The sequence below is a fragment of the Panulirus ornatus genome, chromosome 24 (assembly GCF_036320965.1).
Source record: "Panulirus ornatus isolate Po-2019 chromosome 24, ASM3632096v1, whole genome shotgun sequence".
NCBI classification, from domain to species: domain Eukaryota; kingdom Metazoa; phylum Arthropoda; class Malacostraca; order Decapoda; family Palinuridae; genus Panulirus; species Panulirus ornatus.
This window is the reverse complement of record NC_092247.1, coordinates 427,162-440,717: the sequence shown is the minus strand read 5'-3', so window position 1 is coordinate 440,717 and position 13,556 is coordinate 427,162. Positions and strand designations below refer to the sequence as shown.

The following is a 13,556-nucleotide window of genomic DNA, read 5'->3' as shown; positions in this document are numbered from 1 at the left end:
ATCCACTTTCAGTTTTACCCATATCAGTTGAGAGTTTACTTTCTTACACTCTATCACATAGTCCCACCACTCCTGTTTCAAGAGTAGTGCTACTCCTTCCCTTGCTCTTGTCCTCTCACTACCCCCAGACTTTACTCCAAAGCCATCCCCAAACCACTCTTCCCCTTTACCCTTGTGCTTCGTTTCATTCAGAGCCAAAGTATCCAGGTTCCTTTCCTCAAACATATTACCTACCTCTCCTTTTTTCTCATCTTGGATACATCCACACACATTTAGACATCCCAGTCTGAGCCTTCGAGGAGGATGAGCACTCCCCGCGTGACTCCTTCTTCTGTTTCCCCATTTAGAGAGTTAAGATACAGGGAGGAAGGGGGTTTATTCATTCCCGTCGCCACCCCACCACACATGCATTAGTATCCCCCCCCCCCCCGCGCGCGCGCGCGCAAGGTAGCGCTAGGAAAAGACAAAAGGGCACATTCGTTCACACTCTCTCTCTAGCTGCCATGTGTAATGTACTGAAACCATAGCTCCCTTTCCACATCCAGGCCCCACAAAACTTTCCATGGTTTACCCCAGACGCTTCACATGCCCTGGTTCAGTCTTTTGACAGCACTTTGATCCCGGTATACCACATCGTTCCAATTCACTCTATTCCTTATGCGCCTTTCACCTTCCTGTATGTTCAAGCCCCAGACGCTCAAAATCCTTTTCACTACATCCTCCCACCTCCAGTTTGGTCCCCCACTTCTCCTCGTTCCCTTCACCTCTGACACATAGATCCTCTGTCAATCTTTCCTCACTCATTCTCTCCATGTGCCCAAACCATTTCAGTACACCCATTCTTCTCTCTCAACCACACTCTTTTTATTACCACACGTCTGTCTCACCCTTTCATTACTTACTCGATCATACAACCTTACACCACATATTGCCCTATAACATCTCATTTCCAGCACATCCACCCTCTTCCACACAACCCTCTCTATAGCCCATGCCTCACAACCATATAACATTGTTGGAACCACTATTCCTTCAAACATACTCATTTTTGCTCTCCGAGATAACGTTCTCGCTTTCCACACATGCTTCATTGCTACCAGAACCTTCGCCCCCAACCCCACCCTGTGACTCACTTCCGCTTCTATGGTTCCATCTGCTGCCAAATCCACTCCCAGATATCTAAAACACTTTACTTCCTCCAATTTTTCTCCATTCAGTCTCACCTGCCAGTTTGCTTGTCCCTGAACCCTACTGAACCTAATAACCTTGCTCTTATTCACATTTACTCTCATTTTTAATTTTCAGAGTATTGAATGATATGTTCATTTAACCACCAAATTATGCTTCCAGAGGTTAAATTCAGTTAATATGTATTAATTTACTATATTGATTTTTTTTCCTATTTTTTGGTAACAGGCAACAAAGGATCAACATCTAGTTTTGTCAATATCGTGATGGAACTCAAGAAGTGCTGTAACCACTGTTTTTTAACTAAACCTCCAGATGATGTAAATAATGCAGATATTCTTCAGGTGAGCTATGATATGTGAAGAAGATAGAATTGTCATTTCTTTATCTTAAGATTTTTACTTGTTGTAAAATCATTTTAATTGATATTTTTTGTTACCTATCTTGTGCAGTGTGTCAGAAATATGTAGGACACTCATCCATACGCACACGTTTGCTATATCAGTGTTATTCTTACTATTATGGGGTAGTAGTTTGAGACCATTAGACTGTTTGAACCAAAAAATAAGAGGACTGTAATTATCATTGGGGAAATTGGTTTAAGATAGTCCAGACTTCAGACCTCTGAAGATGATGTAGTTGCACCTGTGTATCACACATTATCATTTTTTCTTTTATGTTGATGGTTTCAGTCACGAACAAGAGTCCACATGAAGGCTGGGCCGTATTTGAAATCTAGATATATTATTGAAATAGAAAAAGAAGAGACAAGGGAAAGTATTTACAAATTCTAGAGGAAGTAAGATATCTGTCTTTTAGAATATGTAAGGTCATAGGTAATGGGAAAGACATGAAAGAGTAGAGTCCCAAGTGTATAGAAAGAAATAGTTTACAAAACAGCCCACACTTGACTTGCCATTGGCCTTACAGTAATCTTGTGACACAGAAGTTTGCCAAGTATGGCATGGTCTAATTAGCAATGAGGGCACTGTAGAAGCAGCCAACTCTTTGGAGCAAAAACCGAAGTAATGCCTCTAGAAGAGAGAAAGTGAGCCAACATTGTGGCATTGGACACACAGGTCAAGTTTTGAAGTCAGACCACTTTTGACTCATCTGTGTCAAGTAAGGATGCAAAGCTAGAACCACCCCAGATGTGAAAGCACTATTCCATACAAGGATGGAGCAACTGTTCACTAGAAAAGAAATTTTGACATCTGAATAAGACTTTCAGTTTCTTAGAGGAAGGCCTAGCTGTTCATTTTCCCTTTCTTTTCAGTTTTATATTAGCCAGAAATGGGCTTAGATAAGGGAGAATATCAAGACTAGGCATTTGTGACAATATCCACAAAAAAAGAAGCGAGAGGAAGGGATAGAAGATGTAACATGAGCAAAAGTCTTGAAATGTTGTTTTGAAATAATACAAAAACCAAGATCAGAGATTAATGTAATGGAAGTAATGAAACTCAAAAATCAATTTGAAGATTATGAGAGGTACCATGAAGTGAAAGAAGAACTCGGGATATTAGAAATTAAGTTAAATGATCATGATTTCAGATTAGCATCAGTTGAAGGGATTTATATAACATGTGATAAGGGAAAAGAAGGTAGAATGATTAAAGAGCAGGAGTGGTCAAAAGGGGCTATTTTAGATGTAGAGGCTTAGTACACTGAGTACAGATTTTATTTATTTGTTTATTTCTTAATAGTGTGGAGAGAGGTTCAGTTTTTGAGGTTAGGCAACTGACTCAAACATGTCTACTGTTGCAGTAGGACAGGAACCTGGAGACGCTGAAACTTAGTTGCCCAGGGTAATGAATGAGTAAAGTTAAAGATAGAATAATTGAGACAGAACATTTAGCAAAATTCATTGTCTGTTTTATGAGATTTTCAGAAAAGTGCATAGCTTACAGGATTGGTGTTTATTGGCAAAAAGGAAAATTATAGAGAAAGCCAAACAGATGAAGGTTGATGGATCAGAGCCAATGAGCTTAGCTGCAAGGTAGCGGCACCCAACTAAGAAAGATTAGATAACCAGGTGCTCAATTGATTTGTTTTCACTAGATGAAGAGCATACTCCAGATTTAAAGCAAAGGGGTCCAATGAAGAAGAAATGCTCCATAAAGCAGTACTATAGGCAATTTTGAAGGAAAAAGAATTGGTTATAATGAAAACATAAAGGGATGACCGATTATAGTTATGTTTGATATAGTCATCTAGCCAGGAGTTACTAAGACAGGGTAAGAAACTAAAAAAAGGGTGGAATTCAGCAGAATATTCATCAAGCATGTGGGATCAAGGAAACAAGAGGTTAAAAAACAAAGAATATGGTCAGAAAGCTAAATAACAGTAGAGAGTGCTGCAGAGTGGTCAGGGATATTAGGTAATGGTGATGGTAGATTGAAAGTATTACAGGGTTCCCATGCTACCAGGAAAACGGGAAAAACCCAGGAATTTTATTTGAGGTGCTCCCGGCCGGAAAAAGGTCTGGAAAACACGTAAAATTGAAAATGTCCAGGAAAAACCCTTGAAACGGAAGTTAGGAAAAGGTTACTTCCCTTGACCCTTGGGCCTCATTTGTCCCTCGCTTTTGTACCCTGAATATACTTTATTGCTACATTGCAGCTTTTTTGTGGGGCGAGTTGTATGGTATGAATCGAACTGAAATCGCAGTCTCAATAGCGCTTGCTCACATCTGTTATGGAGTAATGAAAGCAATGGTTGATAATGATCGTGATGGCCAATTTTTTAAAAAAAAGTGCTTCGCATTTGCCAAGTCAACTCTTATTGACTCAGATTGGGTAAGTCTTTTTTTCCCAAATGCAATATCATTAAATACAAATATGTTTAAAGATTGCAAAATTTTATGAATATCGCATGTTTACTTTCAAAGCTTTGTGTTAGCATTGAATTGGAACCAAGAACTTTAACAAGAGAGAAACAATTTTCAGAGGAAGTTACGGATGAATGTTGCAAGGAAATAGCTAATGCTAAGATTATTGAATCTTTGAAAATTGAAAGGGCTTTTTATTTGAGTCCAAAACAAGTTGTTGACATTATAGAAGATCCTGGAAATACCCTGGAAAAAGCCTTGAATTTTATGTCAGTAAAAGAGTGGGAATCCTGGCATTAGATACAAATGCTGTTGGATTAATAGTACTTGGTAAAGAGTTGGAATTTAAGGATCATGTAAGGGAAGACACGCCTGATTTTGTTAGGGTTTTGGAAACAAATCGTACTGAAGAGATAAGATTTCACCATTTCAATCTAGAAGGGTATATGATAGTAAGGAGAGAAAGAGATAGCAAAGGAGGAGAAGGTTAGGCTTTACTTATAGATGACTGTAAGTTTCAGGAAACATCAGTTGACAACCCATTAAGACAATACATAATGGGAAGGGTAACTGTAAGAAAGAGGCACAACATAGTGGTGTTATTGGTATATAATCCTCTAAAATGATTTTAGTGATCCAGAACAAGTGCTTAATGACAGAAATGAAGAAACATTCAGGATGGTACATGAAACAGCAGAGCATGTGCTTCTCAGAGAAGTTAGATTATATAATAATGGGGTGATTTAAGTTATAAGGAGGTAGACTAGCAGGATTTGTATGGTGACAGGAATCATGGAAACACAAGCTCTTAGAGTGTGTCAAAGAAAATTCTTATACCAGCATGTGAGGGACTATTTGACACTCATTACTAGATCTTATCTTCACACAGACTAGCATGGATATTGAAAATATATATGATACATCACTACTTGGAAAAAGTGATCATGTAATGCAGTAGTTTGTTTATGTTGTAAATAAGGGAGTTAAAGAAGCAGAGATAAGTCAGGACTTGAGAAGAAGATATAATCGTGGAAACTGTGCAAAACTTTATTTCTGTGGTAGCACGGTTTGGGGAATGGAGTTCAGTAGTCAGGAGCCATGGTATTGTAATGAAAGGTTCTGTGAAATTTTACACTGAAGGGATGGGATCTTGTGCTCCTCTGGCCTCAAATAAAAAGGAAATATCAAAAAGGAAGAATGGTTTAGTTAAGAGATGTCAAAAAGCAAGGAAGTTTTGAAATGTGTGTGGTGATGGAGCTACGGATGAAATTCCTTGGAGCCAGCTTATACAAGGTATAAGAGAGCAAAGCATAAGTATTGCAAAATAAGAAAAGAGGAACCAGGAAATTTTCAAGAGAGCATTTGGTATAAGGCAGGTGAAAATCAAAAGTTTTCCATGAATAAATCACAAGTAGATTGTCAGCTAGAATACTGCTAATAAGATTTAGTGCATCACATGGCAAAATATTTAAGGGTGATGTACGGATGTGTTTTTCTTTTTATACTTAATCTCAGTTTTCCGCTTTAGCAAGTTTGTGCCTGGAACAAACGAATAAAGGCCGCATTCACTCACTCTCATTCTTTAGCTGTTGTGTGTAATGCCCTGAAACCATAGCTCCTTATCCACAACAAAGCCCCAAAGAACTTTCCATCGTTTACCCTGGTCACTTCACATATCCTGGTTCATTCCACTGACAGCACTTTGACCCCTATATTCTACATCATTCCAGTTCACTTTATCCCTTGCATGCCATATACATACTCAAATCTTTTTCACTCCAGCCCTCCATCTCTGATTTGGTCCTCTCGTTCTCCTTGATCCCTCCACTAATGACAAGGATGTCCTCTTTGTCAATGTCTCCCCACTCTTTCTTTCCATATGTCCAAACAATTTCAGCACACCCTCCTCAGCTCTCTCAACCACTTTTTATTACTGCATCTTTGTCTTACCCATTCATTACTTACTTAATCAAACCACCTCACACCACATATTGTCCTCAAAAGTTTCATCTCTAACACACCCACCTCTGCACAGCCTCACCTGTCGCCCATTCCTCATATCCATACAATATTGTTGGGACAACTATACCTTCAAACATACACATTTTTGCCCTCTAAGGTAACGATCTCTCTTTCCACACATTCTTCAGTGCTCCAAGAACCTTCTCCTCCTTACCCACCCTGTGACACTTTACCACTTCCATGGCTCCCTCCAGTACCATGTCCACTCCCAGGTATCTAAAGCACCTCACTTCTTCCAGTTTATTCAAAATCCCACCCCAACTCATCTGTCCCTCAACCCTGATAAACATAATAACAAAAGTTTTTTCCCCATGGAAAAATATATAGCTCCATCGCTAGTAAGATAGGATGGGAAGGAGGCTTTAGAAAATGTTGAGTTATCTAGAAAGCCACAGAAAGGTCTGTGGTTGTAGAGCAGTGCATATGACTGCTAAAGAATGGTTGTGAGCAGATGAAGCTGTTTCTTCATCTTTTCCTGGCACTATGTCACAAACATAGGAAATGGCAAGCAAGTATGAGAAATGATGCTTGAAAAGACTGACAGAATTCCAAAATGTCTTGATGATCCATTCAAGGTCCATGGTCCAGATGAAATTTCACCATATTTGCTGAACATGTGTGCAGATACTCTGGACAGACCTCTCAAATACTGTTCTAGATGTTGATGGAGCAGAGCAAAGAGCTAAGGATGTGGAAACAGGCTAATGTCATATACCCATCTTTAAGAAAGTTAGCCAAGAAGAGGCACTGAATTACAGATCAGTCTACCTGACTGCAATTAAGAGAGCTGAATTAAAGGGAAAAGCTAGAGGCCCTAGATTTGCCCACTGTGGAAGAGGGAAGAATGAGTAGTGATTTGATCATGTTTTAGAATTTCTAAACTATCTCAGTGCTGTAAGTTGTGAACAACTCTTCAAAAGATACATGGAAAGAGCAGTCAGAGGCCATAACATGAAATTCAAAAAGATTTTTGGGAAGGATATAAAGAGGTACTTTACTATTACAAAAGTTGTGGTTTATGGAATAAATTGAGTTTAGTGATAATGAATGTGGACATCATACAGAAGTGTATAAAAGATTGTATGATAGTTGAGGAAATTAGAGATGTGGCCCCCAGAATGAAGAGCTTCCTTCCCATACATTACAAATGTATTATTACAGTGGGTAATAACTTATATATAGTTGATGAACCTCATCTTAAGTTAATGTAAGAAGGATAAGATTCAGGAAGGGCTTTGATATGAACATTATCTAGCTGGAAGTAAGTTTCAGAATATGTTCATGTGAGAAACTTGGAAGTAGACATCGTCCACAACCTGTTACTAAGGGAGTAGAAAAGATCAAATGCCATAGCTGTCTATAAGAAAGGAGACCAGTCTCCTTGACAAGTATGATGTGCAATGTACTGGAAAGGTTAATCAGAAAGCAAATGGATTAGTTTCTACCGAGGACTATTTTTCTCAGCTTAAGAGTAGTCTTTGCTACTCCCTAACACCTCCATCCTTGAGGTGATGCCCTACACAATTGATAGTCACTGAACCACCAAGAAGATGCTCAGTACAATGTATCAAAACTATTTCAGAGAATAGCTTTGGTGGGAAAGGTTCTGAAAAGTTTGTTTGCAGTGGAATGATAAGATGTCTTGTCCTGCAAAGCCTGTTGTTCCTTTAGAGGTGAAGTGATGTGAAAAGTAAGACTAGTAAGAGCTAAAGCATTGATTGAAAGAGAATTTGTGAAACTGGGATGTATCTTAGAAGAGTATCCTAGTAATTGTAGTGAAGTATATGTATCTGCAGAAATTGGCATAAGTGGCATCATCAACAAATAGTGCACATCTCCCACCCCCATTATGGCTGCAGAGTAACAGTGATTCTCCTTTGGAAGCACTTGTCATTTACACTCCCTTCTCTCTACCATAACTCAGAGTGTAGTCTTGTAACTGAAGGGGAAATTCTCAGTGTTACTGAGAATGTTGATTAAATGACTGAGATCTTTGTTTGTGAATGTGATAGATTTAAGAATGCAGAATTAGAGTCCCATAGCATTACATGAGGAAATAAAAATAGATAAAGAAAAAGTATGAATATGAAAAATAAGAAAAAAAAACTTCAGTCTGATATTATGAAGGACTAAGGCATGGTGTAAGATTGGAATTGGGTGCAAATGTGTTTTTCTTTTTGGATATTCTGTGTTTTTTTGATAACTAGCAAGGGAGGTATATTACCATTACTACCCCCCTGGGTATTGGGAGGGTTAGCAATGGCTGCATGAGTGAGCTAGCACTTCAGTGTTTATCAAGTTGCACTCCTCTAACCCAGGTAGCTGTCTTCTTTTTTTCTGCCTCACCCACATGTGGACCACTGGCATTCTGTCCGCAAACATACGATCTTTCCTTGTCATACATAACATTTGACAACACTTAGCTCACACAGCTCTTTCATTGTGACTAGATTTTCCTGCAGCAAGCACTATGTGCTAGTCCAGATTATTGGTAAAATGGTAGAAGCAGTGGATAGAAGTGATAGGTTGGAACATTTAGACAGAAGCATTAGGTAGAAACATCAAGTAGGAGTAGTGGATAGGAACATTAGGCAGGAGCAATAGGTATTAGAGCCAGTGGGAACATTAAGTAGGAGCCACTGCAAACACTAAACTGGAGTTGCCCTCTGCCAGTTAAGAGTGAGGCAATAAAGGCTAAGAAGCTACACTGGAGTTCACTACTTATGGAGACTATTACCATGGCCACCCCCTTGGGGAAATTCCAGTTGGGAATAGGCATCATAGATATATATAAGTAGATAGATTTATGATAACTATTAAGAGATATTGCTGAGTTGAAGACTAGTGGCAGAAATTGAAATTAGACAATATTTTTTTTGCATATAAGAGTTGATAGAGATGCTCTCTGGAAAGTATTAAGAGTATATGGTGTGGGAGGCAAGTTGTTAGAAGCAGTGAAAAGTTTTTATCGAGAATGTAAGGCATGTGTACGAGTAGGAAGTGAGGAAATTGATTGGTTCTCAGTGAATGTCGGATTGCGGCAGGGGTGCGTGATGTCTCCATGGTTGTTCAATTTGTTTATGGATGGGCTTGTTAGGGGAAGAATGCAAGAGTTTTGGAGAGAGGGGCAAGTATGCAGTCTGTTGTTGATAAGAGAGCTTGGGAAGTGAGTCAGTTGTTGTTCGCTGATGATACAGTGCTGGTGGCTGATTCGGATGAGAAACTGCAGAAGCTGGTGACTGTGTTTGGTAAAGTGTGTGAAAGAAGAAAGCTGAGAGTAAATGTGAATAAGAGCAAGGATATTAGGTACAGTAGGGTTGAGGGACAAGTCAATTGGGAGGTAAGTTTGAATGGAGAAAAATTGGAGGAAGTGCTGTGTTTTAGATATCTGGGAGTGGATTTGGCAGTGGATGGAACCATGGAAGCAGAAGTGAGTCACAGGGTGGGGGAGGGGGCAAACGTTCTAGGAGAGTTTAAAAATGTGTGGAAGGTGAGAACATTATCTCAGAAAACATAAAGGGGTATGTTTGAAGGAATAGTGGCTCCAACAGTGTTATATGGCTGTGAGGCGTGGGCTATAGATAGGGTTGTGCGGAGGATGGTGGATGTGCTGGAAATGAGATGTTTGAGAACAATATGTGGTCCGAGGTGGTTTGATCGAGTAAGTAATGAAAGGGTAAGAGAGATGTGTGGTAATAAAAAGAGTGTGGTTGAGAGAGCAGAAGAGGGTGTTTTTAAATGGTATGGTCACATGGAGAGAATGAGCGAGGAAAGATTGACAAAGAGGATGTATGTGTCAGAGGTGGAGGGAATAAGTGGGAGACCAAATTGGAGGTGGAAGGATGGAGTGAAAAAGATTTCGAGCGATCAGGGCCTGAACATACAGGAGGGTGAAAATGGTGCAAGGAATAGAGTGAATTGGAATGATGTGGTATACTGGACTCGACATGCTGTCAGTGGATTGAACCAGAGCGTGTGAAGCATCTGGGGTAAACCATGGAAAGTTTTGTGGGGCCTGAATATGGAAAGGGAGCTGTGGTTTCGGTGCATTATACATGACAGCTAGAGACTGAGTGTGAATGCATGTGGCCTTTGTTGTCTTTTCCTAGCACTACCTCACGCACGTGCGGGGAAGGGGGTGGTCATTTCATGTTTGGCTGGGTGGCGATGGGAATGAATAAATGCAGACAGTATGAATTATGTACATGTGTATATATTTATATGTCTGTGTATGTATATATATGTATACATTGAAATGTATAGGTATGCATATGTGCGGATGTGGATGTGTATGTATATATATATATATATATATATATATATATATATATATATATATATATATATATATATATATATATATATATATATATTTTTTTTTTTTTTTTTATACTTTTTCGCTGTCTCCCGCGTTTGCGAGGTAGCGCAAGGAAACAGACGAAAGAAATGGCCCAACCCCCCCCATACACATGTACATACACACGTCCACACACGCAAATATACATACCTACACAGCTTTCCATGGTTTACCCCAGACGCTTCACATGCCTTGATTCAATCCACTGACAGCACGTCAACCCCTGTATACCACATCGCTCCAATTCACTCTATTCCTTGCCCTCCTTTCACCCTCCTGCATGTTCAGGCCCCGATCACACAAAAAGCTGGTGACTGAGTTTGGTAAAGTGTGTGGAAGAAGAAAGTTAAGAGTAAATGTGAATAAGAGCAAGGTTATTAGGTACAGTAGGGTTGAGGGTCAAGTCAATTGGGAGGTGAGTTTGAATGGAGAAAAACTGGAGGAAGTGAAGTGTTTTAGATATCTGGGAGTGGATCTGGCAGCGGATGGAACCATGGAAGCGGAAGTGGATCATAGGGTGGGGGAGGGGGCGAAAATTCTGGGGGCCTTGAAGATTGTGTGGAAGTCGAGAACATTATCTCGGAAAGCAAAGGTGGGTATGTTTGAAGGAATAGTGGTTCCAACAATGTTGTATGGTTGCGAGGCGTGGGCTATGGATGGAGTTGTGCGCAGGAGGATGGATGTGCTGGAAATGAGATGTTTGAGGACAATGTGTGGTGTGAGGTGGTTTGATCGAGTGAGTAACGTAAGGGTAAGAGAGATGTGTGGAAATAAAAAGAGCGTGGTTGAGAGAGCAGAAGAGGGTGTTTTGAAGTGGTTTGGGCACATGGAGAGGATGAGTGAGGAAAGATTGACCAAGAGGATATATGTGTCGGAGGTGGAGGGAACAAGGAGAAGAGGGAGACCAAATTGGAGGTGGAAAGATGGAGTGAAAAAGATTTTGTGTGATCGGGGCCTGAACATGCAGGAGGGTGAAAGGAGGGCAAGGAACAGAGTGAATTGGAGCAATGTGGTATACCGGGGCTGACGTGCTGTCAGTGGATTGAATCAGGGCATGTGAAGTGTCTGGGGTAAACCATGGAAAGCTGTGTAGGTATGTATATTTGCGTGTGTGGACGTATGTATATACATGTGTATGGGGGGGGGGTTGGGCCATTTCTTTCGTCTGTTTCCTTGCGCTACCTCGCAAATGTGGGAGACAGCGACAAAGTATAAAAAAAAAAAAAATATATATAAATATATGTGTGTGTATGTGGGTGGGTTGGACCATTCGTTCATCTGTTTCCTTGTGCTGCCTCGCTAACACAGGAGACAGCGTCAAAGTATAATAAAAAAAAGTTATGCGGTGTGATTTCATACCTTAGTTGCTAAATGATTGATAAAGGTTGAAAAACTATAAAAGAAAATTTTGGGTTATTACCAAATTAAGCAATTTATGTTGAAGAAAATTAAGTTGTACATGAATTGACTAGAACAGGAAATTTATATCTACTTATTTCTGAAAGGTAGGTACTTATTCTCTGAAAACAGTAATGCAGGCAGGTTGCAGGTGAAGAGTTACTAGAATAAGTGGTGGTGTCTGCTCCTTCCTTTGATGGCGAACCTGGGCATAAGATGATATGCTGGCTATAGGAATGAGTGCACAGAACAGGGACATGTTTGAGAATTATATAAGAGTACAGATGGATTTAACAGAGTATTATGTGAATTTAGTTACTTTGCACATTTGAAAAGTAGTTAAAACTGGAAAGGATAATGTAATGTGATGCATGTAGAAGTATTGGATAGGAGAGCACTAACAAAAAGAGAACAGTTGATTATTGCAAACAGAAGTGCATGAGGAAGTAAAACTTAAGGTATTTACATAGAGTGTGCAAGTGGATGAATAATTTGTAAAGTTCACAAGATACAATATGTCCTGAACACAGGTAAAAATTTTAGATTGGATCAGAACAAAGTTAAGTTCAAATATTTTTACATGATTGTATAACTGTTGTGAAGAAGCTAAGAATTTGTTTTGAAAGTTGAAAGTGTATAACTAATGTAAAGAAGCTAAGAATTTCTTTTTAAGGTAAAAAGTAACTTCAGAAAATTACTGCTATAGATCAGAAATTTTTTATTATGTTGATCCTTCCAGCAATTATTAAGAGGCAGTGGCAAGTTAATGCTCTTAGATAAACTCCTGGTGCGGCTTCGAGAAACAGGCCACCGTGTTCTTATCTTCTCACAAATGGTACGCATGCTGGATATTTTGGCACAGTATTTGCAGTACCGCCGCTTCCCCTTCCAGCGACTGGATGGATCCATTAAAGGGGAAATACGTAGACAAGCTCTGGATCACTTCAATGCTGATGGCTCAAATGTAAGTTATTTTAATTCTTCAAGGCTGAGGTGATAATTGTTTCAGTGGTATCCTCTAGGAGCATTAAGATAGTTCAATTAATTGCATACAGTATTGCATTAATCAGTTAGTTTTGCCATATTTTTGCATTCATCAATAAAAGTTGATGAAATAAAAAAGGAAGCTTTGAAATCAGTTTTTGTAAGTAGTCTGAACATGTTTTAAAGTATTTCTATAAATTTGAGAAATTTGATGTTTTTTGGCACATATTCATGTGATTTTTTTGCTATACCATCTCCTAATAAAAATGGAGATCCTACTCTCATCCTTCATTTTTTTATGCTTTTTCCTATGCCTTATTTTCATATCCATCAATTAAAGTTGTTGAAATAAGAAAAGAAATTTTGAATTAAGTTATAGTATGTAGTCTGAACATGTTTTAAGATGTTTCTATAAATTTGGGAAATTTGATGTGTTTCTTCTTTTCTGAAAACCATAACAGTCTTCACCCTTGCTTCCACCAATTAATGATCTTCCATCCCACTAGCAACCCCATCCAGCACATTCACACCCAAGATTCTCTATTTTGTACACTTATCAATTATTTTGTAATCAGATAATGCCCTCATACCATCTTTCATAATCACCCAGATATTCCCAGTCACCCGCTCTTTTTCAGCACACAATTTCATAAGTTGTTCACCATTACTATTCACCCTGCTGAATACCCCATGTTTCCCAATTATACCCTCAGCTGCCACATTACTTACTTTCTTAATTAAATCACCCACCACTAATGCCTATCTCTTGCATCAAAA

At 39.2% G+C, this 13,556-nt stretch overlaps 1 protein-coding gene across 8 annotated transcripts in view; it reads left to right on the top strand.

The window, feature by feature from the left end:
* The window catches only part of Chd1 (chromodomain-helicase-DNA-binding protein 1), a 347,004-nt gene that overhangs the window by 214,200 nt on the left and 119,248 nt on the right, over window positions 1-13,556 (top strand). For all 8 annotated transcript variants that reach the window (XM_071676943.1, XM_071676941.1, XM_071676940.1 and 5 more), the window contains exons 15-16: window positions 1,417-1,532; window positions 12,535-12,759. In XM_071676943.1, the coding sequence (XP_071533044.1) occupies window positions 1,417-1,532; window positions 12,535-12,759 (341 nt within the window). The remainder of the gene's footprint in view (window positions 1-1,416; window positions 1,533-12,534; window positions 12,760-13,556) is intronic.